Source organism: Acipenser ruthenus, chromosome 6, assembly GCF_902713425.1.
Source record: "Acipenser ruthenus chromosome 6, fAciRut3.2 maternal haplotype, whole genome shotgun sequence".
In the NCBI taxonomy this organism is placed as follows: domain Eukaryota; kingdom Metazoa; phylum Chordata; class Actinopteri; order Acipenseriformes; family Acipenseridae; genus Acipenser; species Acipenser ruthenus.
In genome coordinates, this window is record NC_081194.1 from 5098739 (window position 1) to 5123209 (window position 24471).

The following is a 24471-nucleotide window of genomic DNA, read 5'->3' on the forward strand; positions in this document are numbered from 1 at the left end:
TTATTGGCCCAACCCATCCCCACTATTACTTACATTTTTCAAAACTTTTCATTCTCAAACAAAAAATGCCTTTCACCTTGGGAGGCCCTGTTCAGGTGACAAGTGAAAAGAGTTTGGTGGTCAGTCCCTTAGTCCCTCAGTTAGTCCACATCACATTTTAAAGCCACCACACAATTCAGGCTAATAAGAAACTAGGGGAAGTGCTCGAGGTTCCTGATAGCACATTAGGCTTCACCTGTACTGCCTGTATTTCTGCATACTGTACCTGTATCTCCTCTTTCTCTTCAGTGGAGGCTGGCAACTATCTTCCCTTGCCTGTCTACCACAGCACAACACCCAGCGGAGCCCAGCTGGCAGGGGGGATTTCTTCTCCAGCCTATTGATTGGATTATCCTTCCTTCCAGAGCTCTGGAGAGCAATTGTAAAAAAAACAGTACCCAGAGGTTAGATATATAACATCCCAGTCATCAGCCTTTCTGAAAAAAAAAAAAAAACATTACCAACAAAACAGAATGTCATGTTGCACGCTGATGCTGAGGTGGCAAAACCTTTTGTTTGAAAGGTTTATGTATTAATTATGCTAAATTATTGATTGCAGATTGTTAAAACAAATATTTGATAGAAATAAGCAAGGGGTGTAGTTCTTCATTGCCCACCGCATGAAGAATATCCATGAAAAGACAACAAGAGCATCTCCAACAAATACCAGACAGGGTGTCCGTATACATTGAATATACAGACGCCTTGGGGCGTTGTGCCTCCAACCCCCGAGAAGTCCCTATGTTCAACGTATACGGACACCCTGAAGGGCCTTATTGCATTTATAATCCAGGTCGAACAGTGGATTTGAAAAAAAAAAAGCAGCAGCGATTCTTAGGGCAAAAGCTGTTTTTTATATCCGTACGCCAATAAAAGGACCACAAAATGAGTCCCATAACTTTGAACTACACACTAAGTTAAGAGCAGGAAATTGATTTAACTGAAACATACAAAAGCATTATTTTTATTTATTTTTCCCTCAATTTGGAATTCTAAATAAACCATGTCATATGCTTTGCAGTTATCCATTGCTGATGTTGCATCATCAAAAAAGTCAAGCAGGTTAGTTAGACATGATCTCCCTTTCCTATCTCCCAGGATACTGTTACCATATAGGTCATTTTCCATTTTGGGTCTTATTATAGTTTACATATAATAGAAGTCAGGCTTATTGGTCTGTACTTACCTGGTTTGGCTTTGCCTCCCTTTTTGTGGATTGATATTACGTTTGCAATTCTCCAGTCTGTCGGTACAACCCCTGTGTCAAGAGCTGTTGCATTATCTTGGTTAGCGGTTTGTAAATAACTTCTTTCATTTCTTTGAGTACTATTGGGAGAATCTCATCCGGCCCAGGGGATTTGTTTATTTTAAGAGCTCCTAGTCCCTTTAACACTTCTGTCTCTGTTATGCTAAAGTTATTTAAAATTGGATTGGAACAGGTCAACATGTGGGACATGTTGCCCGTATCCTCCATTTAACGTTGTTTCTATAGTTATGTTATTAGTGTAGTAAATGTTTCAATGACACACAGTCGCCTCAATAACAATATAACTTATCTGTTCAGTTTTCGTGTCAATGAAGTATATCCCACGTGCGTTGCTTCGTGATTTAAAAATCTGTTCGCTGTGTTTACTTTCGCCATCCAGACTCTAACAACTACAAGAGCGTGAAATTAGTTCAATACACATATTGGAAAATATCTAATAAAAAAAGGCAGCTTTGGCTAGATGTTATAGCCGTATAGTCAGTAAAATTAAAAAATTGAAAGCATGCTTCAGATTATTTTCTTTGTTTAAATAATAACAAAATATTGCAGGATCTGTACAGTACAATTCTTGGTCCTCCCCCAGAGTGCGTTAGTGGTACATTCCAGTTAACAGGCGTCTATCTGATCTCGATGCTGTCTATGCTCAGTCGAAACTGAGAGGAGGCGTGAAAGATGTGCGTTTGTTGTCATAATTGTCTGGTTGTTTTTGGATAACATCACTGGATTAAGCACACAGAAATATGCCCCTGGTTGTAAAGGCGTTCTCGCAAGTGACTACCATTTAGACCGCAAACTGATTTTAGAAACTTTTTTTTTTTTTTTTTTTTAACTCTCAACAGGTGCCCTATTCTTTCACGGTAAGTATTGAAACAGCAGTTAACAAGTGCATCTCACATAGTGTGTGTGTGTGTGTGTGTATTCTTCATAGGAAACATGTGCCCTGTATCCAAGTGCAATACATATTAACGACATATTGTCATTCGTGCATATCGTCATGATTGAGAGTGGTTTATTGCTATTTGTTTTCGTTGAATATACATTTTTTGAAAGTCGTGATTTTGTAGTTTGCGATTTACACTGCATCTGTGTAAAACTTCTGTACTTGATGATTTATATACTGGGATACATACACAGCCCCTCGACTTATTCATACGGTATTGGTTTAAATCACAACTTATTTACACACCAGGGTCTGAATGCACAGTAGTATACGTACCAATACTGTAGTCCGCGAATGTCGAATCGGGTAGCCTACAGTACTTTAAAAAGTTAAATAGTTTTTATTTTATTTTATTTTTTATTTTTTTTACCAGTGGCATGTGTGATACAAGTGTAGTATACTCAGACAGGGGTGAAAATATTCTCAACAAAAAAGTGCAGGTACCACGCAGCCAGGTGTAAAAATTAATACAGTTTGGCCAATTTGTGTGCCAGTGAATAAATGCTTCTAAAATGCATAGATATCGGTAGACGATCGTTTCTTAATATAAAATAAGCCTTAAAAATAACTAATGAAATATAACCAATTCACCATAAACAAAGAAGCTGAAAATACTGAAAGCTTTGTATCCTCTGCACGTATCACCGCAATGTGTAACCATTTTAAGTTTAAGTTCCTAAAAGACGTTTAAGTTCACTTGCAAAGAATCAGTGCACTTGAAAAACACAGCGTTGGCCATATTATCAGAGAATATTTCACAAAATAAGTGATGATGCAAGCCAAAACTGTTCAGAATATTAAATCGATACATTTTGCGGACCAGAATCAGTCCTGAACGTATTGTATTGTTCTCTGAATAAGGAAATGTAGGCTACTTGTTGTGGGCTGAATCATTCCTTTGTACTCGTGGGTGGCATTAGTAGGTATGTGTATTTGTTTGTTTTCTATGAAATTTACTCTAAATGGGGAAGAAATAAGCCTGTCACTACTCTGGTACTGCAATGGCTAAGGTGATTACTATTACTGTAAGCACTGACAGAAGGTGCAACTGAGTTTTGTATGTGCATTCAGCATGTTGAGTCTGGGTTATAATAATCCAATAATTACACTCTACAGGAAAATGGAATGTGCACTTTACTGGAGGGAATGCAATGTTTAAGATAGTTTTGAAGGGAAACATAACATAACCCATTGCAATGAATAACACTGACAATGGGAACACATAGCTGTTCCCATTGTCACAACATTTGGTATTATGAGTTTCTGTTGGTGAATTTTAATTCCCAATAAAGTTGTGCCTTTAGGTGAATTTCTGTCCACTTTGCGCTAAGTAGAGCCTGCCTACAGCCTCAGTCCCTTACTGGGATTTTGCTTATCACTTTCCCATCTGCTCTACTGCCTTATGTGATGAGGTTCTGTACTATTGGGGAAGCAGTGAGACAACAAGGATTCAAACTTGTACAGACTTGGCTAAAGGAGGCGCTCCTGTAGACCACTTGTTAAAGTCCTGCTTTAGCTTCAGGAGCCAGAAGGTTGTAAGTCTGTATACTGAGATGTTGTTGGTCCTTTCACCTACTGTAATTGGTAAATCACATGCAGACATTTGTTTTCAACACCTGGGACAAGCGACACCAAAAAGAGAATTCTGTTGCTTCAGCACAAAAATAATGGAGCAATGCAGTTAGTCATTAAAATAAGGTAGGAGGTTCCAACTGGGACAACCGCATTACTTTATTCCAGTGTTGGTGCACTCCCGACTCGCTTTCTATTATTACTGTGTAATTACACTGTAATTCTTTCAGAAACCAAAACACAGATGTCACAGCTTTCAATTTTGCCGAGATGACTCCCCCTTAAATGGAGGTCAGCTTGCAATTCTGCACCGTGCAAATTAGACAGATTTCTTTCTTTTTTTTTCTCATCAGTCTACTTTCAGATATCTGTATTAGGCGCTTGAAATAGGTTCATATACTTGTACTGGAGGTAACACTTAATTGTCCTGATGATGTCACAGTTTCATCATGAGGTTCTCTGTGTTTTAGATACATGCAGGTTTAAAGTAAATCTCTGATTTTAAAATTACACACCAATGTAAGTATTGTTAAAAAAAGGTCTTCGGCCAAAATGTTATGATTCCTACCCCTCATATTTAACACTTTTTTTAAATTGTATCATATAAGTATTATGACCATTTGTACTGTAGCTGTTGATGTTGTTTTATTTATGCAGAGTATGATAAAGTTTTACTCACTCCCCATTTTCTCTGAACTCTGTGTGTCCTGTTGTGTTAAAATAAAGCTAGAGAAGTCAGAATTAAAACCTGAAAACCAGACTCCCTAGCAGTACAGTGTGGCACGTTCCTATCAGTCAGGTGAATGTTGGGTTATGCTTGTCACAGGGGAGCCCATCCCTCACTGCTGGAACCCTCTCTGAGCTGGTGGTGTTTGTCAGGGTATGTCTGATTCAGTGTTGTGAGGAGTAATTCGAGTATGTCAGGCTGCTAACCCCCCTCTCACAGCAGGGCACCTCTGTGCTCCTGTCTAATCCATCACAAAGGGATTTGCCACAAACCAGCAGCCCTTTTCTCCAACGGCTTGGATTTATTAGGAACCCGGAAGCCCACAATTTATTTCAAAGGAAAACCAGGAAAGGATATACGTGAACCAAAGAGTAGGGGTGGTGTGGGGGGTATGCTTTATTGAACAAGGAGTCGGGGGGGGCGGGGGCGGGTGGGGGGGTTCTCTTTAAAGTGAAATAATAAATCAATCTATTCCCAGATGCACAGAGAGATTTGCAGATTGCCTCAGCTGCATGAAACATGTAAATCTGAACAGTGACATTTGTTAATAGCAGGGTTCCTGGGTTAGACAATATATATATATATATATATATATATATATATATATATATATATCTTAGCTTGCTAATGAGAATCCTATACTTGAAATGTGCTACTGTAAATCACAGCTTTCCACATATAAATAGTCATTTTTTAATCCATTGAGCCTAATTTATTTGCAATGAATTCTGTGTTAATCAGAATGTTCTGCAGCTCTAATCCAGTGCTGTACAGTATGTCTTGATGTTGGTTGTTTTTAATACTAACTTCCTGAGGTCCTATTGAAAAGACAAGTCACATTTACTTGTGTGTGAACTGTCTGCTTAAGAATGGACCTAATTACTAAATAAAGTGCCTCTTATAGAGCTACTGTATGGTTTGTTTAATGGCGTTGGCTTATCTCCGTGTGTAAATAGGTTGTCTCTTTGATTCATCTCTTTATGAAAATGGCACTTTCAGACACAAAGGGAAAGACAGCTGATCTTTAAAAATGAATGTGGAATGTGCTGAGGCATCAATTTCTAGAGGAACAACAACAGAATCCTGGTCCCCTGCACTCCTCCACTCTCTTCATGTATTGCTTTTCCATTATGATTGATACATTAATATTCATCCTTGTCATTTGGCAGGGGAGAGGAAAGCAACCTGGCCTCCTTCTTGCATCATTGAGTGAAGAAGAAGCAAGCTTTACAGAAGAAGACAACATTAAAAAAAGGCTTCTTATTAACAAAGACCCTGAAAAAGCTTACCCATCATGTGCAAACAAGAACGAAGCATTTGCGTACTGTGTCCCAATAAAGAACAGCTCAACATTGCAATAGGAGTGAGTACCTTGAATTTCTTAAACGCTGATGGGGTGTTTCAATTGATGTAAACAGAGCTGAATTGTAATACCACCGTAACTGAAATCAATCAAAAAGGACTCTTAAATGGAAACTAACAACACTTAACAGTGCAAGTCAGCTTCGGGGTTAGGATTGTATTTGAAGTCCGTGATTTTGGTATCTCTCAAATGTATTTTAAGAAGAAACAGTTTGAACAACCGCTCAATTCATTTTGTATCTAAAGGGGTTAAGACAAATCTCTAGTTGAGTCTTCTACTAAAATCCCAGTTGAAGATGTTGCAGTGCTTTTGCTAGAAGGGGGCTCCTCTTTCCTCTCTATTTACTGAATATAATATTGCATAATAAGGGCAGAGAACTGCTTGAGTTGTTCTTTGTGTGTTACTGTGATGTCAGGGTAATTATAGATGGATTTACTACCCTGTGATTTTGTAAATACAGGGCTGTAACGAACAGGTACAGATAGGAGATGTACAAAAAAAAGAGGTTGGGCACAAGAAGAAAGCTGTTACTGTATGCAACACTGACCATGTCTAATAAAGAAGAAAGCTGTTACTGTATGCAACACTGACCATGTCTAATAAAGAAGAAAGCTGTTACTGTATGCAACACTGACCATGTCTAATAAAGTTAACCCAGCCACGCAGAGGGGTGGAGTTGGAGAGTTGAACTGTACTTTAGTATGGAACAGGATACAGTACATGTATTAACCCTTTGTTTCATGAAATCTAGCACACTGTACATTAAAACAGTTGGGTCAGTTGGCATATCATTGATCAGTAATAGCTTTTTTTTGTTTGTGTTTTCTTGCCCTTTGTCATACAAAAGTAAACCCAAATAAACCTTTTATTCAAAATGTCATAAACAACCCCCCCGTTTTTTAACGGCATAAACATCACCTTGTATTACAGTGTAACCTGTTAAATGCGAGAGGTTACATTTTAGAACTTGTACATTTTAGATTGTTTTATTAAATGTTGCACACATTTCAGAATCAATGCATAACTAGTTGTTCGAGGGCACAGAGTTTGTTTAGTTGAGATGTTGTGTTACATGTACAGCATATTAAAGGTTTAACAGTCCCTGTTTGTATTGATTTGTACCACTACCTGCGACTCTCTATTATCCTGCGCTCAAGGAAACCTTCACGTTATGTAATGCAGTCTGTTTTGCTTGGCTGCAGTCCAACAGTTCCTGTTCACAAACACAGAGAGTGGTTATATTCAGTTTTCATTGAAAATGTATGGTATTAGGCTTTCTTTATAAACTCTGGATAGAAAAGTTGGTCCATACTGGAGATTCACTGTTGATATAAATTATTAGCATTAGACCTATTTGTTTACCACAAAGTCAGATTTAATTGAAAGTATAGTACAGTGCTCCCTCATTAAACTACAGCCCTTTTATTGTGCAGAACCGGCTATAAGACTGTAGCTCCTGTTTTCTCCATAGTGCCATTTAACTTGCACTCTCATTATAAGGTGGAACACAGTGCAGTCTCAATAAGCAGACTCTTAACTACAACTTATAACAGGGGAAAAGGTTATGCCTTTTTACAGTAAAAAATTGTTTCACTACCCAGTTTATACAAGTTGACATGTTCTGCTTGTCTGTTGCAGGTGAAAGCCACAGGCCACGAACTCTTCAGCAGAGTGTGTGATTGCTTGAAAATCAAGGACCCGCACTTCTTTGGTCTAAGTGTTGTAAAGAGTAAGTAAAGAAGCTGCATTAGTTATTTTATTTTTATTTTCCAGATGTATGTGTAATTAAAGCATATGCAATACTGTATGTATTATTAAAGTATAATTTGTTCAGGACCTCAGAGTAGACACAGAAATGAAATGGACACATTGAATTCTGCCATAACACCAAAATCTGGGGAAAAAAAGAAGCAATGATGTTGCCTGATTAAGGAGCAAGTGCATTACAGTAAACAAAAAAAAAAACCTTATTATAATGCACCAAATCAAGCGATATATATGTTGTTATTGTGGTTAGAATGCATCAAGGTGGTTAGGTTAGCCAGGGATGAATCAACTTAAATGTTTAGGTTAAACAAACCCTCTCTGTCCAGAGATTAGGTAAAAGTTTGTTTGCATTAAGAACTCAAATTTTGAAAAATGTTGCTTTACTGTGCAGCACACTGACGGAAAGAACCTGATGGAAAAAGAGCCCATCTTATAATATGTATAAATAAACACGTAGTATTGACGTGAGATTGAATGGGCAGCAGTGTGGAGTAGTGGTTAGGGCTCTGGACTCTTGACTGGAGAGTTGTGGGTTCAATCCCTGGTGGGTGACACTGCTGCTGTACCCTTGAGCAAGGTACTTTACCTAGATAAAAACCCAACTGTATAAATGGGTAATTGTATGTAAAAATAATGTGATATCTTGTAACAATTGTAAGTCACCCTGGATAAGTATAAGGGCGTCTGCTAATAAATAAATTAATACACGTCTGCTAAGAAATAAATAAATTCATACACACATTGCAATTCTAACAAAAAGCATGACTGGCATTCGCAAAGAAACAATTCATTGAAGATTATGGAAGCAACATTAAATGTTTGGAACAGAAATGATTAACAAAATAAAGTAGGCCGATTAGGTAGCATTACCTTACTTTAACTACTTGGAGTCAAAATGATTTAAATGCCTCAGTTATGTAAAATAATAATTGGGCTTGGATTACACCACAAAATAATGATGCCAGTCTTTGTTTCCTGGTTCTCTTTTATAATAATCTTGTACTTTCTGGCACAAGGATGTTTATTGACCAAATTAAAGTATTTGACAGAACTAAGGGCCCACAATCATTTGATAAAAAGCAGCTGCAAAGTTTTTTTTTCTTTGTGACTGATCACGTGAAGCTTACCTGCACCACAAGGGATGTTTGTTTTTGCTAGATGGAGGGTTTCACCACAAGCTTGAATTCCAGCAATATTAATTGCATTAGGGTCAGAATGTAGCTTGACATTGCTTGATGAGAGAGAGAGAGAGAGAGAGAGAGAGAGAGAGAGAGAGAGAGAGAGAGAGAGAGAGAGAGAGAGAGAGAGAGACAGAGACAGAGACAGAGACAGAGACAGAGACAGAGACAGAGAGAGCAGTGTGCAAACAGAAAGCAAAATCATGTGGCTTTGACTGACCAAGATTACATGCAAATCAATCTTTTTGTTTTTCGGTTGCTTGTCAAAAAGAAAGCAATTTTTATCAAATATTCAGTATATTCTAAGTTTATCTGAGAGCAATTGGCTTGGAAAATGATGAGGTGAAGCAACGTATCGGTTGTTCTTTGAAGGGTTATAGACTGGGATTTACAAGCTGGCACCATTAATTAGATTGCTGGACAGATCAACTGGAGAGATTGAAATTATTCCAAAGAGCATTTTCTAAACACAGATCTAACTTGGCAATGCCTGTGGAATGCTTCAGTGTTTCCAAAGAAGTACAACACAGCAAATTCAACATCTGCCCAGGCCACACGTTTTAAAGCAATTCTGAACATGAATATGTGTATTTTTTCAATAATGTATTAAAGACATAGATGTGATGCAGCCCATTTCCTCATGAACCCAACTTTCACATTTTCTTTTAGACAATGAACACATATTTATTGACTTGGAGCAAAAGCTCGGCAAATACTTTCCAAAGGAATGGAAGAAAGAAGCCAGTAAAGTAAGTATGAGGCCAATACAGTTTTAAGCTTGTATGTAAAGCTGTTCAAAATCAGTAAAAATGATTTAAAAAACAGCAACCTTTTGTTGGGAACTAAGGTATCATATTCGGTTATTCTTTTATTCCATGTAATTTTGAAGCGTTGTTGGTTTCAAATATTGGCAGTACAGTATTTCAATTGTCTTGAGAAGTGGGATTGAAACCAGTACATTCCGGAAAACAGGTTATCGTTGTTTCATAGTTGGCATTCTACAGTGTAAGTAACCACACATATCATTTATTGTTTTATTTTTTTGTATGATTCCAGTTCACTTATGTGTCGGGTAGTTTTTTTGGAATAATGCAGGGCCCTGTTCACAATCTGTTTGTTTTAATATGATTTCCATGAAAGTGTTCTAGACAGTTGCTGACTTGTTCAACATCAGCATGCATACAAAACTCCACGTAATCACGCAATCAAAACCGACTTTAAAAAACATTCTTTAAATCCTCTAACACATGAGGCCCTGCAGTCTGATAGACCTCTTCTCCTAGATGCTTTACAGACTAATACTACACCATCCACTCGATATGTCAGGGTCCAGTATAAATCCTCTATATATCGAGGGCCGCGATATAGCGAGAGACCCATAGAAAAACAAATAGGCTAACAAATAAATACTGTACAAACACTCTCTCGTTTTATTGGGGGTGTCAGGGTCCAGTATAAATCCTCTACACAACCCGCTTTTTCTCTTTGTCGTATAAAAAGCAGCACACTGTTTTAATTTGTACAGTGGAGGGTAATTGCTTCTCATCAACTTAAAGTTCCCAATTAATTTCACGAGTCTTCCTCTCCTATCTCAAATGCACAAGACTGCTGCATTGAAAGAATCCTGACGTCACTGCCTTGTGACTTTTGCTAGAGCATTGCTGCTACAAGTGAACACCTCGTTGGCTAAAATAAAAACCTCTTCAGGAATAGATATTTCATTTGCTTTGTGTTATTGTGCAATACATGTGTATATGATAACAGTACGATATTAATGTTTTGCTTTTAATTGTTTTGTGTATTTTTGTTTGTGATGTGCAGTACGAAATAAAACAAACAGTAATTCTAAGTGAATTTGCCTATGTATATTGCAGCTAATTTTGCGCAGTTAAGACTGTAAAAATGGGGAGCCAACTCCAGGGCCGCAATATATCCGAATCCGCAGTATAGCGAGGGGCGATATAACGAGGGGTGGGTGTAGTACGTACTGTGACACTGTTTCATTGTATTTTCTTTTCAGGGAACAGGCAAATGTGGGCCACCTTTCCTTGTCTGCTTCCGAGTTCAGTATTATGTGGAAAATGGAAGATTAATAAGGTAAACATTTTATAGTCAAATACCACATACTGTACCCTTCTTTTTACTTAACTTTCTGTGTTGTTTATAGTGCTCTATCCACACATTGTACTGGATGTAAAAGTAGGTGTTATTATGAAGTTATGAAAGTCTCAAAGAACTTGCGTTCTCTACACTTTTGAAAGTATGTCACTTGGATATATAGATCGCAATGGTCATTTAACATACATATTGCAGGTCAATATTGTTGGAGATAATGCAGGTTCTTACAAAATAATCCTGTTTCTTACACAAGCTGTGGGCAGGGACACTACTGGACTGCGTGGAAATAATTGGTACAAAAATGTATCAAGAGGTGATAGTCCATGCGGTTAAATAATCGTTGACTGCAGCTCACCTGTGCTGTATCTGTTGTAACCTTCTTGTCTTTTTACCTGTCAGTGACAAGACAGCGAGAAGACATTACTACTGCCAGGTGAAGGAGCAAGTTCTGAGGTCTGAGTGCACTCACAAAGAGGAGGTCTACTTCCTCCTGGCAGCCTATGCCCTCCAAGCTGATCTGGGAAGCTACAAGAACAATGTGCATTTGGGGAAATACTTTGAACCTCAAGCTTACTTTCCACAGTGGGTAAGTGTCTGACTGAAGCCCAGAAGTTTTCAGTAAAGTGTCAGAAATGTCATTGTGCTCAAGGGTGGGATTGTAATTCCTCTTAAGGAACAAACAAAATGACCTTGGTCATTGATGATATACAAGTCACGTCATTGAATCACTCAATATTTTGTCACAATTAGCAGGCCCTGCTTGGGAGAGACCCAGGATTGCATAGATTACACTAAGAAGATTGCACTGGGCTCCGCGGGGAGCTGGCTGTAAGGTTATATGGTAATACTGAGTGGAAATTCTGTACCAAATGGACTAATGGCTCCCACCTCCACATCTTTGATTCTATTAGCACTCTACACTGTTTATGTAGAAGAATGTATGGTACTCTTTGGTGACGTCTCCAAGTGCACTCTGTAGAATATCTTCTTGCCAATTAATGCACACATTAAACAAAAGAAGAAACAGAATAAGTTGATGTAGCTTTCTCACTACCTGCATTCATTGTTATTAAGCCTTAACAACCTTCTATCAATCGCCAGTCACTTCAGGGTGCATATAGACCGATCCGTAGTTCTGGTGGCCCAATTAAAATTCTGACGAATGTGTTCATTCATTTGGAATCTCCTCCCCCTTGAGTTCTGATTTGGGGAAAATGCTTCCCACTGGATCTCAGAGTACTACTATATGTCCCTCACAGTAGGCAAATCCTGCTTGGTTTAGCAAGGAATCACAGTGGAAGTAGAATTAGCTGCTCAGTACCACAGCTCCTGCTGGAGAGGAGAATGGCACTGGCAGCTGAATAAGCCCATGGAGGCTGTGCACACAATGCAGCTTAGCACCTAGCCTGTAGAACAGGGACAGGGAGAGGGACAGAGACGGCAGGAGGCTAACAGTAACCACCTTCCCCCAGATAATTGCGAAAAGAGGGTGCGAGTATATCCTGGAACACGCCCCAGAAATCCACAGCGAGCAGCAGGGACTGACAGCCAGGGAGGCACTGCTGAAGTTCATCAGAGAGTCCTGCCTGTTGGAAGACGTGCCAGTCCATTACTACAGACTGCACAAGGTAGGGGCTCCTTTGTTATCTGTCTTGTGAAAGAATGAGCAGGGTACTGGACCATAGAAGGCTTCATTATATGTATTCTTATTGAACAATAATTGAACACTGCCTGGGTAGTCAGTAAACCACCACGTAAATGTCTAAAATGAACAGGAAACAACTTCGACCCCCTGAATTAAAAGTCTTAGTTGTTTGTTTCTGGTTTGGTAACTTTATTGGGCACATTTCTCTTTTTTTAAAGAAAGGCTAATGATGAATTGAAGTAAATAGCTTTAAGAATTTAGACCCTGTTGTTTTCTTCAGTTAGACCTGATTAGTTAATTTAAATTAATTTAAATCTAATGTATCCTTCCAGATTAAGGCATTTTTAGAATGTATTCATGAAAAGAAAACATTTGTTATTTATGGTGTTTTTCTTTCTTGAATCTTGAACGTCATTGGGTGCTCCATTGATGTACTTGACAAAAGATTTAAAGGTCATTGAGGGGATCATGGCCCATAAAACACCCATTGTTTCTTTGTTAAAAAGGATCTTTGTGTTTTTAGAAGTGTGTGGCTATATTTAGCCTGAACTATGTTCCTAATTTACTGCAAGCATTTAATCTTTTGTACAACATACAGTAATTAACCCTGGTGTGTTGACACTTTGTTATTTCAGTTTAGTTGTAAAGCTTCCAAACTTGGTCACTGAAAGTGGGTGGCTTTTGTAGTGAACCAAGGTTATGATAACCTTCTGTTTTTAAGTATTTAAATTCTGTGCCAGGATTTTCAATACACAGTTACCCTCCCTTTTTCCCCAGTAGCATCAATAAAATTAAGCACTGAAAAAAATTTCTGAAGGGTGTGTGACTGTGCGATGAGTCCCAGCTGGTCCAGGCGGAAGTGCCATTATGTAGCATAATACGCAATGTCACTATTTTTGGATTTCACTGCAGCAATGACGGTCGTTAGTGAGCCAAGAAAAGAAAATGTTTGCTTACCTTGGGATGGGGAGGAAATGAAAGTACTTTTGAATATTTGGTCAAAAAGTTCATTTTAACGACCACTGACACAACAAACAAATACTTACCATGTAAGCTTTACAAAGTGCAAATACTTCCAGGGTTTGTACCTGAGAAAAAACTGTGGATACGCAGGCAGCCATTTTTAGCTTTTCAGCTGGATGGGCTAGCTGAGGTGCACCTCAGCGTAAGTTGAAACACCCTGGACTCAAACGGACCAGCTGAGGTGCACCTAAACGTAAGTGGAAACGCCCTGGACTCAAACGGACCAGCTGAGGTGCACCTAAACGTAAGTTGAAACACCCCAGACTCAAACGGACCAGCTGAGGTGCACCTGAGCGTGGCTAGTGGAAACGGTGCATAAGTTCTATATCTTAAGTATGTATATGTATTATTTGTTATTTGACAACATCATTTTTGTTCTTGCAGGATAAGAAAGAGGAACGTGCCTCCATTGTGCTGGGGCTGACCCTGAAAGGAATGCATATTTATCAGGTACACAATGTGAGGCTCATTTCTGACCATGTCACGCACCTTGTTGTTTAAACAGCAGCCATACTTATTTGCATGTCTGCCATCCATCAAGGGGGATGCCTCTTACATTGGGTTGTCTTCCAGACAGTGCGATAAAGGTTTGGGTTATGATCGGGTTTGGGTTATTAAGGATTGCCATCTCATTTTTTTTTCTTTCTTTCAGGAGTAAATGAGGATAGTTTAATTTTGGAAGGAGTTAACATCAGCATACTGTTTAATAAGGAAAGCGCACATGCAATTGGGGTTATTACAACAAACAATGTTGATGTTGTTAATAATTTATTATAAGCTTGAAATTACCTACAACTTAATGAAAGGACTATGACCAGCATGTACAGCTATGGCCAAAGGTTTTGCAACACACTATAGAATTTACTATTTTTGATTCATAAGGTTGAATTAAACCTGCTGAATAATGTTACATTAACATTAACAAAGTGAATTACATACCACTTTGTAGTTTTCCATATACTTAATGAAAAACTGAAAAAAAATAAAAAATGTGAGACTTTTGCGATGCTATACATTTCTTTGATTACATAATGTTGAATAAAATGACAAATTATGTTCACATAGATTTTTTTTTAAAATTATGTCTCAATCCTAAAATTCTAGCTGATGCAAAACTTTTGGCCCTTGCTGTAGGCTTTAATAGGAGAGCATCTGGTAAATGTCACTCACAATGCTCTTTCACAGTCCTGCTGTCTTTATTTGGAATTAATCAGAGCATTTGGCAGAGATGTGTGGCAAAATAAAGCTTTTCATCTGCATACTTCTTAATGTAATTGCTTGTATCACAAAAAAGAAAAGGTGTGTTGCCTCCCTAACTCATGTTTTCTTATTGTAGGAGTTAAACAACATGCGTCAGTTGCTGCATGACTTCCCTTGGTCAAACGTTGGCAGACTCACTTTCCTGGTATGTTGATAGAAGGAATGCTCACTGTACCTCTTGGTGTGTGGCTGTGTGGTAGAGTGGTTAAACAAAAGGGCTTAAAGCAAGGAGGTCCCTGGTTCAAATCGCACCTCAGCCACTGACTCATTGTGTGACCCTGAGCAAGTCACTTAACCTCCTTGTGCTCCGTCTTTCAGGTGAGACATATTTGTAGTGACTCTGCAGCTGATGCATAGTTCACACACCCTAGTCTCTGTAAGTCGCCTTGGATAAAGGTGTCTGCTAAATAAACAAATAATAATAATGTGTGCCTGGAATCTCACAGAACCTGTTCCTGAGTTACCTACTAACTGAACTGCTTTTAACACAGGATCCTGCTGCAGATGTTTTTTTTCTCCTTTTTAGAAGCAAACGCTTACTGAAAACAACGTGATTTACTCTTTCCAGGTTATTCAAAGACACATTCTGTGCCTGTATATAGGATGTAATCTGAACAGTATATAGGTTAAGAATAGGGCTTCTGTTTTTCGGATTTTATTTATTTCATTTTTCGGTGCTTATTTTGAGCTTTTTTCGAGTTATATGTAAATATATATATATATATATATATATATATATATATATATATATATATATATATATATATATATTTTTTTTCGGGGCTTTCGACTTTTATATACTGTATGAAAATATTGTTTTCAGTTACTTTAGGTTTTTTCTGTCAGAATATGTATAGTAACTTGACAGTACTTTTTCAATTGTACCTTATTTCCTTTGCTGTCTTCCACATCTAAATCCTTATGGTTACGTATTGTTATGGGGTTTTTGTGTGTTTAGGCATTTTTTTACATTTTGCCACAATTTGCAATTCTGTTTTAAATTCCACTAACGTGTAAATATTCCCCCTAGAACTGTAATATAGTTTTAAATCTCGCGAGCAAGAACAATCCTCCGTTTCTTGAAATCTTATTTTAAATCTTGCAAGCTTGTTACAATCCTCCAATAGAAATGTAAGAATTTGCTGCCACTCAGTAGTGGGGGTGGGTTTAAGTATTCAGAAAGTTTAACACCTTTAAAATACCCACCCCTACACCAGTAGTAACCAGCTTAGCTTTATGCTGTGCCAGCGCTTAAAGGATTCGTTAGATTGGGGTCTGCCTGTACAGTAATTCATTAAGTCAGATCTGTCCAACATTTTTTGGCTAAAATAGCCATACCAATGATCAGGTAGTTATTATGTTTCATATTTATACTCACATGCATTGTCATTTGCTTTATTGCCTTCTGAATTTCTTTTACCAAAAAGGACACATTTTCCCGTCTTCACCTCCATATCAAAAGAGCCGTATTGTGGAGCTCAGTCAGTCAGGACGGTCCTGCGTTACGTAATTCATTTCATTATTGTTATCAAGGGGAAGAAGTTTGAGATCCAGCCGGATGGTCTTCCCTCGGCCCGAAAGCTGGTATATTACACAGGCTGCGCTTTCAGATCCAGACACCTCCTCCAGCTCCTCAGCAACAGCCACCGACTCTACCTGAATATCCAGCCAGTGCTCAAGCAAATCAGAGGGGCTGAGGAGACCCAGGGTAAGGATCCAAACCTCCCATGTATTTAAAGAATACTGTATATAAGCCTAAAGCAAAGATTGCAATTTAAAGTTATCACTGTTTCAGACAGTTAAGTAATATTCCTGCAAATGAAGAGAAGGGGTATCGTAACTGTTGAACTAAGTGTCTGGTTTCCTTGGCTCCTCCCCCAAAGAGAAGAAGCTCTATCGGGAGTCGTACATCAGCGACACCCTGGAGATGGACCTGGACCCACTGGACAAGCGTTCCCATAGCAGCGGGAGCAGCCAGGGAAGCACCCGCAACTACCAGCTCTCCCGCCACTTCACCAGCAGCCATGGCAGCTCCGGCATCGAGGCCGACTCCCGGCACCGCATCTCCGTGGAGATGGCCGTGGACGAGCCCTTCTCTGTCGAGCCCGCATACAAGTCCATGAAGTCCTTCAGCTCCATCATCAGCCACGGCAGCACGGGCATCGAGATGGGCAGCAAGGACCGGGCAGAGGACGACTCACAGGACGACGGTAAAGAAGACACCTTTTCCCCCTTCGTGGGGGACATGTAGCAAAGCTGTATTTTTACCCTGCGTTATCATGTCTTTTAACTCTTCTTTATGAGACCTCCCAGTCCAGTCTGTCTTCCTTTCCCAAAAGTACCATAAAAACTGGCGTAAAAGTCATCCCCCCCCCCCGCTTTTTGAGACTTCAATTTTAGGAAAACACCTTTTTTGTGTTTAAAATACTTTTTTTTACAATTGATTTTTTCCCTACATGCTCAACACCGATAAATAAAGATACACAGATTTAGTTTCATAACCCTTGTTTGCAACATTTTGTTCCGTTAATAATTTTACAGTGTTGTTTTTCGTTTTTAGTTAAACTGCTAGAAACTATTCAGTTTTTCAAAATTTCTAAAATTTAAAAAGTAATAATTAACAGAGCGTACAATCAAGTTATACATCGCACATCACATCTGTATTAACCTATTTTATTCCTGTTTTATTTTAGCTTATCAAGTACCCAAACAAGTTCAAGAACATTTCTTCTTTGCTTTACTGAACATTTCTTTCCAAAACCATACTTAGACAATAGTTCCAGCTGCATTGGCTTTTACAAATTCGTTGTATTAATTCAAATTTAACAAAAGCAAAAAAAACAATAAACTAAACAGTGCACCATCTAATAACCAGTAAACAAAGCATATTAGTGCTGCACACGGTGCAGTACAATTGCATTCAGTTTCCAGCTGTACAAATACATTCATTTTGTTTTGTTAATCAGAACCTCAACCACACACATACTTTCCAAGTGTACCACTGCATTGCACTGACACGTAGCAGAAGTTACAGTATGTATTAAAGTCATTCAAAGTACTTCATTCACAAAATGTTTTCTACATCGGGCAGGGTCGGCCTTAGGCTGTGCGGGGCCCTGTGAGTTGTGATTGCTGGGTGTTCCTGATCATTGTCATTATAAATGAAAAGGTGTCTCTTGGCTAAGTGCCTGATTCCTATAAATATTTTATCTTTTCACACAGGTAAACCATCAATAGACAGAAATTCAACGACATTCGCATTTTAAAAAGCTTGTGTGACTGACGTGAAAACTTCAGACTATGACCGGCATGCTGTACGTGCAACAGGCTCTGCTCTTCTTCCAACTGGAGATGTAGAGCCTACCCTCTTATTATTACACTTCACAAGAACAGAGGCAGGATCAGCTTTACTGTACATAGACTCATAAGCAACATTTACATTTTCTGACCTCTTCACTTCATTCATAGTAGTTCTTATTGCAATTAATCAAATCATGTGTTAAGGTGCCTTGACTGTGAGTTCAGGAAGTGCTCTTCAGTTCCAGTTGTTTTAGATATTTGTAATGCAGGTCGGATCAGTCAAACTGTATTTTATATTCCACAAGTACAGTGTGTTGCCTTTCATGGAAAAAAAAAGAAAACTTCATTCAAAGTGGCCGATCCCACTGGTCTAGCTGATCTAGCCTATGTTACATGTATCTATTGCAGGCAGCTCCTGAAAGCACCTACACGCAGTAGTTGACTAATGCAATAAAAACCACTCCAGATGTTTGCAAACATCATAATAAACTAAGGAGTGGACAATGTTGGCTTTTCCAGTCCTGGTCTTTGTTCTGTCCCTGGTATAAATGGTTTAATTGAACCACGTAAACCTCCATCCAGTCCCTAAAGTAGTAAATGATCTAATTGTACCTGTTAAACCTGGAGCGTAGTGGCCCTCCAGGACCGGGATTGGACACCCCTGAAGCTACTTGCACCTTAAAACTTTCAGTCCTAAATTATTTTTTGTCGAGCTGCAGAATAAACTCCTTTATGTAGTATGCTTGAGAAGAGTTCAAACATTGTATTTATTTATTCATACACAACCTAAGATTGGGACCTTGGAGTCGCATGAGTTTGCAACGTGATTTCCTATGTTAGCTCACAGCGCTAAGATAAAGAGGGACGTCTGAAAGGATGAACTGGGTTTTTTTTGGTTTTTAGAAGTGGAGCTGGCCGTGGACGACCCTCAAGAAATGTTCCGTCTGGCTGAGCTGATCGAAGGCGTGTCTGTGGACTCCCCTGGGTTTAACCAGGAGTTCTGCTGGAAGGGTGAGCTCAGTATATTCAGTATGTGTCTCTGTCTGCCTCTATACCTAATTTAACTTTGGTTACAGAATACCCTGTAGAGTTTACAACAAACACATTGCTGTATGCTGTGTTGTATGCATCATGTGGTGGATTTTTTATTATAATTGTGAATGATATTTTTTCACACATCTTCAGTCATGAAACAGAAGAAAATTAATCCAAGAACATTTCAAAATGCATTCTGTAAGCTTTTAATATAATTAATATATATATAAATATGAGATTTAAATCTTAAAGCTGTTTCTGTGTTTAAAGGTTTGTAAGCACCATCCTGAAAGGGGCAGTTCTAGTGCAGTAAGCCCAGGACAAACACACCTTGCAGTGAATCAGTCTCACTGTCTCTGCAGACATGGCTACTTGGCAAACAAAAAAAAGGCAGGGCTTTGAGGGTGTTTTTCTGTTCATTAACAAAACACACTCTTGTTCACGCCTTATTTACGTACAGCAATTTACCATGGAAACTACCAGTATGTTTTGTTTTAATTGAAATTGTTTGCATTAAAGGTATACTTAAATGTATGCCTTATGCCATCATTGTTTTTGGATTATTTCATTTCTTACCTGTTTGATTTTCATGGCCTTTGTCACAACCAAGAGTCTATTCTAATGATCTTAACAGTGGCGGGTTATAAACAGACCAGCAATGTGCTCTTTTTTAAATGTTTTTAATTTTTAAAACCTACCTCCTTGAGATACTGCAGTGCCATCTTGTGGTCACGCACTGTGTATTATTGAAAATATTTCTGTGAAAGCATTTTTACATAATGCCTGTTTATTCAAGGAGGACACTGTTAACCCTACAGACTAGAGCCAGTTTCTATGTTAGCTGATTAATGCTGTTTTTTTTTTTTTTCCTGAGCCTGCCAACATACCTGACAGGAGTGATATGAAAATCTGTCCATTCAAGACTTAATACTAATTATTCATGATTTTCTTCCAGATATCGACAGTCAACCTGTTAACACATATGAGTTTGTTGTCTAATTCGAGGGACAGACAGCAGCGATTCTGAATTCCCAGAGCACTTCTGAAAACTCATGGCCTGCAACTGATATAAGGCTTGGGAAAGTGATGTCAGTGGAGGAAGAGCTGCCTGAGGAACAGAAGCATGAAGTGTGAAGCATGCTATTTATCCAGGGCACACGGAGGAAGGAAATCCCTATATACCTCAGAGCTAACCGAACAAGAACTGAACCGTGAATATATATGTACCTTCTGACACATTTGAATGAAATGTGAAGCATTTTTATAACTAGTTTCGCTAAATTTATAGTTAAACTCTTGGAGAACAATGCATGTATACAGTGGCTACTATAGAATTGAAATGCCTTATGACTCTGTAGGCATTCAGTTCCCTAGTTAATTAAGTTTGGTGGTCTCAAGCTACACAGTGGAGATTAGTCACAAAACCACCACATGGTTTGACACAATTGGCAGTCAGTGCTTGAGGCCCGGGACTGTGTGGCACAGTGAGTTCAGGTCAGGATTGAGGTATTATGGGATTATGGGAGGAAGATCCCATGTTGCCCCTCTGCAACATGCCTGACTGTAGCCAGTGTCATTGTCCCTCACCTTTCTTGAGCACTGAATTCACAAGCAAAAAAAAATACTATAGGTATACAAAGTTAATAGTGGCCTCCATAAACCCCTTATCCCATTTTTTTGTTATACAGTAATCCATTGCGAATCCCACTGCGGTGGGACCAGAGTAAGGGCGGATATGTAAAAAGACGGATGAATGAATCCTGTTTTAAATACCATTATACACAGCTGTAACAATTACTATATTTACACAATTATTGTTTTGAGTTTCGGCTTGTATTAGGGAGCTCCCCTAAATCCCTTATTTAGAAATATACAGGGTATTAATGCTTGTGACAGGGTAGCCGTCTGCTGTGTGGATGCGTGCATTCGCTGCTGAGTGACAGGCAGGAGATCGAGACAGAGGTTGAAGTTGATACATCCCGCAGGCGAACAGGATTTATTTACATATCAATACACTGAACAGCTCACGTGACACTACCAGCAATGGCAGCGCACGGAGCACATACAACATGTATGAAAACTTTGGTAGGATCTACAATATCTGAACTAATCTTCTCTGTTCAATAATAAGCTAATGTTGCTGAAGAGGTTGATCGTGGTGGATAAACGGTTAGGGCTATGTGATGTGCAGATACGTGATGGATTACTGTATTAATAAGTGGGTCAATAAATCATTCTGGGGACACCTGCTGGATTCATTTGTGTATAGTACCATTAATATCATTAAAATAGATACATGTCGTAAATGTTGTCCGAATGTGTCAGTATTAAAACATAGACTTCTGGATCTAGTACTAGCAGACCTTGGGGAAGTAAATGTGGTGGACAGTGAAGGGTTAGGTTTGGTTTAGTTGTTGAAGGGTGTTTTATACAGAAATGAAGGGAAGTAAGGAGCAAGGATTAATTATAGAGTGCAAGAGAAAGAAGGCAGCAGTCATTATTAAAATGAGTACCAAGACTGGGTGATGTACCCCGTTGGTAGTGATGAAGAAACAGGTTGGAATAAAGGTTTGAATATGGAATTGGACAATAGCAAATGGCGCACCCTAGTAGTTTAACAGCAAAATATTACAACATTGCATTGTGTATGTACCTATATTCTGTTTATACAATTTAACATTTGGACAGTAAACTAGTATTTAAAACCATTCCTGCTTACTGTAAAGTTTTTAAATTAAGGTATACCTACACCATGATTTTAGCACTAGTATTGTACTACCGCAGGTAAGTTAGTCCAAGATTGGTGCTGACCAGGCCTTTTAAACCAGGTGATTTCATTCCATTTATTTTTAGTACCATGGATTTCATTTATTTAAAATAATGGTCATTTAGTTATCTGAGTCTGTTTTGACTGAAACAAGTAAACCAATTTAGCTGTGCTATATAGAGAATATAAAATAGGGTGCTGGACAGTGCAATATTGCAATGTTCCACAAGAGGGCTGAGTGGTTGTGTTCAGCACCCTGTTGTATGTTTTAATGTACTGTGGAAACTATGATCTGAATCAGTAGTCATTGCCATGCTAAATAAGCCATACGATGTTAATACATTTTAGACAGTTGTATCACACTGAACTATACATTTATAATCTGTTTTCTTAAAATGTGGCTATTCTAATGCCCTTCTTCAACTGCCCTTGTTTTGGAGTTTGTACTATCAGTTTATATTGCATTATAATTAGTATTTTTTTGATTTATGTGGAGCAACGAAAAGGATTAAGTTAATGAAATTAAATTGCCTTCATTTTTGTTCAAATCTAACAAGCTAGCAAACGCCAGTATTAAATGTAAAAACTGTGACCCTGTATATTATATGCAACTTTTCTACACATTTTTAAGCATTTTTCTATAAGAAACAACTTGTAATACTTTTGTATCAAACCATAGTTATGAATCTCATATAGATGAACTGTACACAGTATTTTATAACATGCTAAGGATTACAGTTGTGTATCTGTAATGTATATATTCCATTGCAAAATAACTAAGAGGTTCTCTCTATAAATTTTTCTCCTTTCAGTGAAAAGAAACTTGGCAATGCCATACCCATATAATAAAAGGTAGAACAAAAAACGGTGTCAGTTATTACATCAGCATCATCAAGGGGGGGACATTCTGTTTGCCAGCCTTCTCCAAGCCCGCTCTCATTTTTTTTTTAATTGAAATTATTTTGCAGGCATGAACAAGTTGATAGAACGTGACTATATTATTATTATTATTATTATTATTATTATTATTATTATTATTATTATTATTATTATTTAAATAACACTTTTGCGCAGATTATGGTGGTGACCAAAGCAATCTATAATCAGCGCTGGGAAAACCATTGTTTCACTTACTGGGTTGGGGAAAGACTCCTCTTGCACAGCTGCTTGAGCCATTCTGGGATTTACTGTGAACTAAAAAATTGATCCAAAAAATATTAAAAGAATTGAATGCTTGAGCTGTGATTCGGTTCACCCTGTTTGATGGGCTCATTTTAGAAAACTAGAATGCTCTGATGGAAGTCTGACTACCAGGGTTCAAGTGTTTTGCAGGTATCAGGCTTTCAAAACTGTGACCCACATCTGCGACACTCGGAGATGGATTCCAGAGCCATATCTGAAATTTCTGCATATCTGAAAATTATCAGGAGCTTCTTAGTACCAAAAGGAAGGAATATGGCCAGCAAGGTTAAATTTAATGATATCCACAATTGCTTTAACTCAAAGACAAGTTTGCTGTTTGTTCTAATCGAAGGAGAAGGGAATATATTTTAACCCAAAATAAAACGGTTGCTTTATATCAGGAACGCCTAGTAAATATAACCCTTATCTTAACAAAGTATTAGAACTGCTTGGTAACAAATATATGTTAAAAGCATTTTGAAAATGACCTCATATATCTGGATGTTAGAAGAAAAAAAAAGCCTGGTACTGTATATTATTAATCTTAACCCTTTAAGGACCGGGATTGTGTTAACACGATCATACTGAAGTGGGCTCTTCTGGACAAATATGAGCTGCAATTGGTTACAGATAGCAGTGATTAATTCTAGCATTAATAAAGAGTAAGTTTGTCATTTTAATAGCTGATGTAGAGTAACCCCAGAGAGCAGTACTGTAGGTTCAATAACACTAACGCTGTGCGGGTCTTTGATCTACAGGTAATGTTTTGGTGAGTGTCATTGTTTCTGTTAAGAAGAATTTCCAGTCGGTGACCTTGGTGTTAATCATTAACCTGGCTGTAAGTGACTGCCTCATCGGGGTCGGAGTCATGCCCTTTGTTGCTTTGACAGTGATCTATGACGGATGGGTCCATTCTACCGTAAGTAATTATTATTTTCCTCTTGAAGTTTCCCAAAACTTATATGTAACTGCTTCCAGAACAATGTGGAACAAATAAAAGCGGTCGGCTGACGGCACACGCTTCGGAGGACAGCGTGTGTTCGTCTTCGCCCTCCCGAGTCAGCGCAGGGGTGGTAGCGGTGAGCTGAGCATAATAAAATAATTGGCCATTCCAAATTGGGAGAAAATAATAAAAAATAATTGGCAACGACTAAATTTATAAAAAATAATAAATAAATGAATGGAGGAAGTTGCAAAATAAAAGTTGCAAGTTTGTGACTGTGGTTACAAGCAAACAATCATTTAATTCACTGACCTACTCCAGTTCTTGAGGGCTGGGTTCAAATCA

General features: G+C 38.3%; 1 protein-coding gene across 1 annotated transcript; it reads left to right on the forward strand.

The window, feature by feature from the left end:
* Positions 1-1947: 1947 nt before the first annotated feature.
* On the forward strand, positions 1948-22919 carry LOC117410934 (FERM domain-containing protein 6-like). The gene is made up of 13 exons (XM_034017896.3): positions 1948-2163; positions 5715-5908; positions 7547-7637; positions 9523-9602; positions 10874-10950; positions 11371-11557; positions 12444-12599; positions 14024-14089; positions 14976-15044; positions 16433-16607; positions 16783-17109; positions 19103-19210; positions 20190-22919. The coding sequence occupies exons 2-13, from the start codon at positions 5840-5842 to the stop codon at positions 20231-20233; spliced, it is 1449 nt and encodes a 482-aa protein (XP_033873787.3). The 5' UTR covers positions 1948-2163; positions 5715-5839; the 3' UTR covers positions 20234-22919.
* Positions 22920-24471: the final 1552 nt, after the last annotated feature.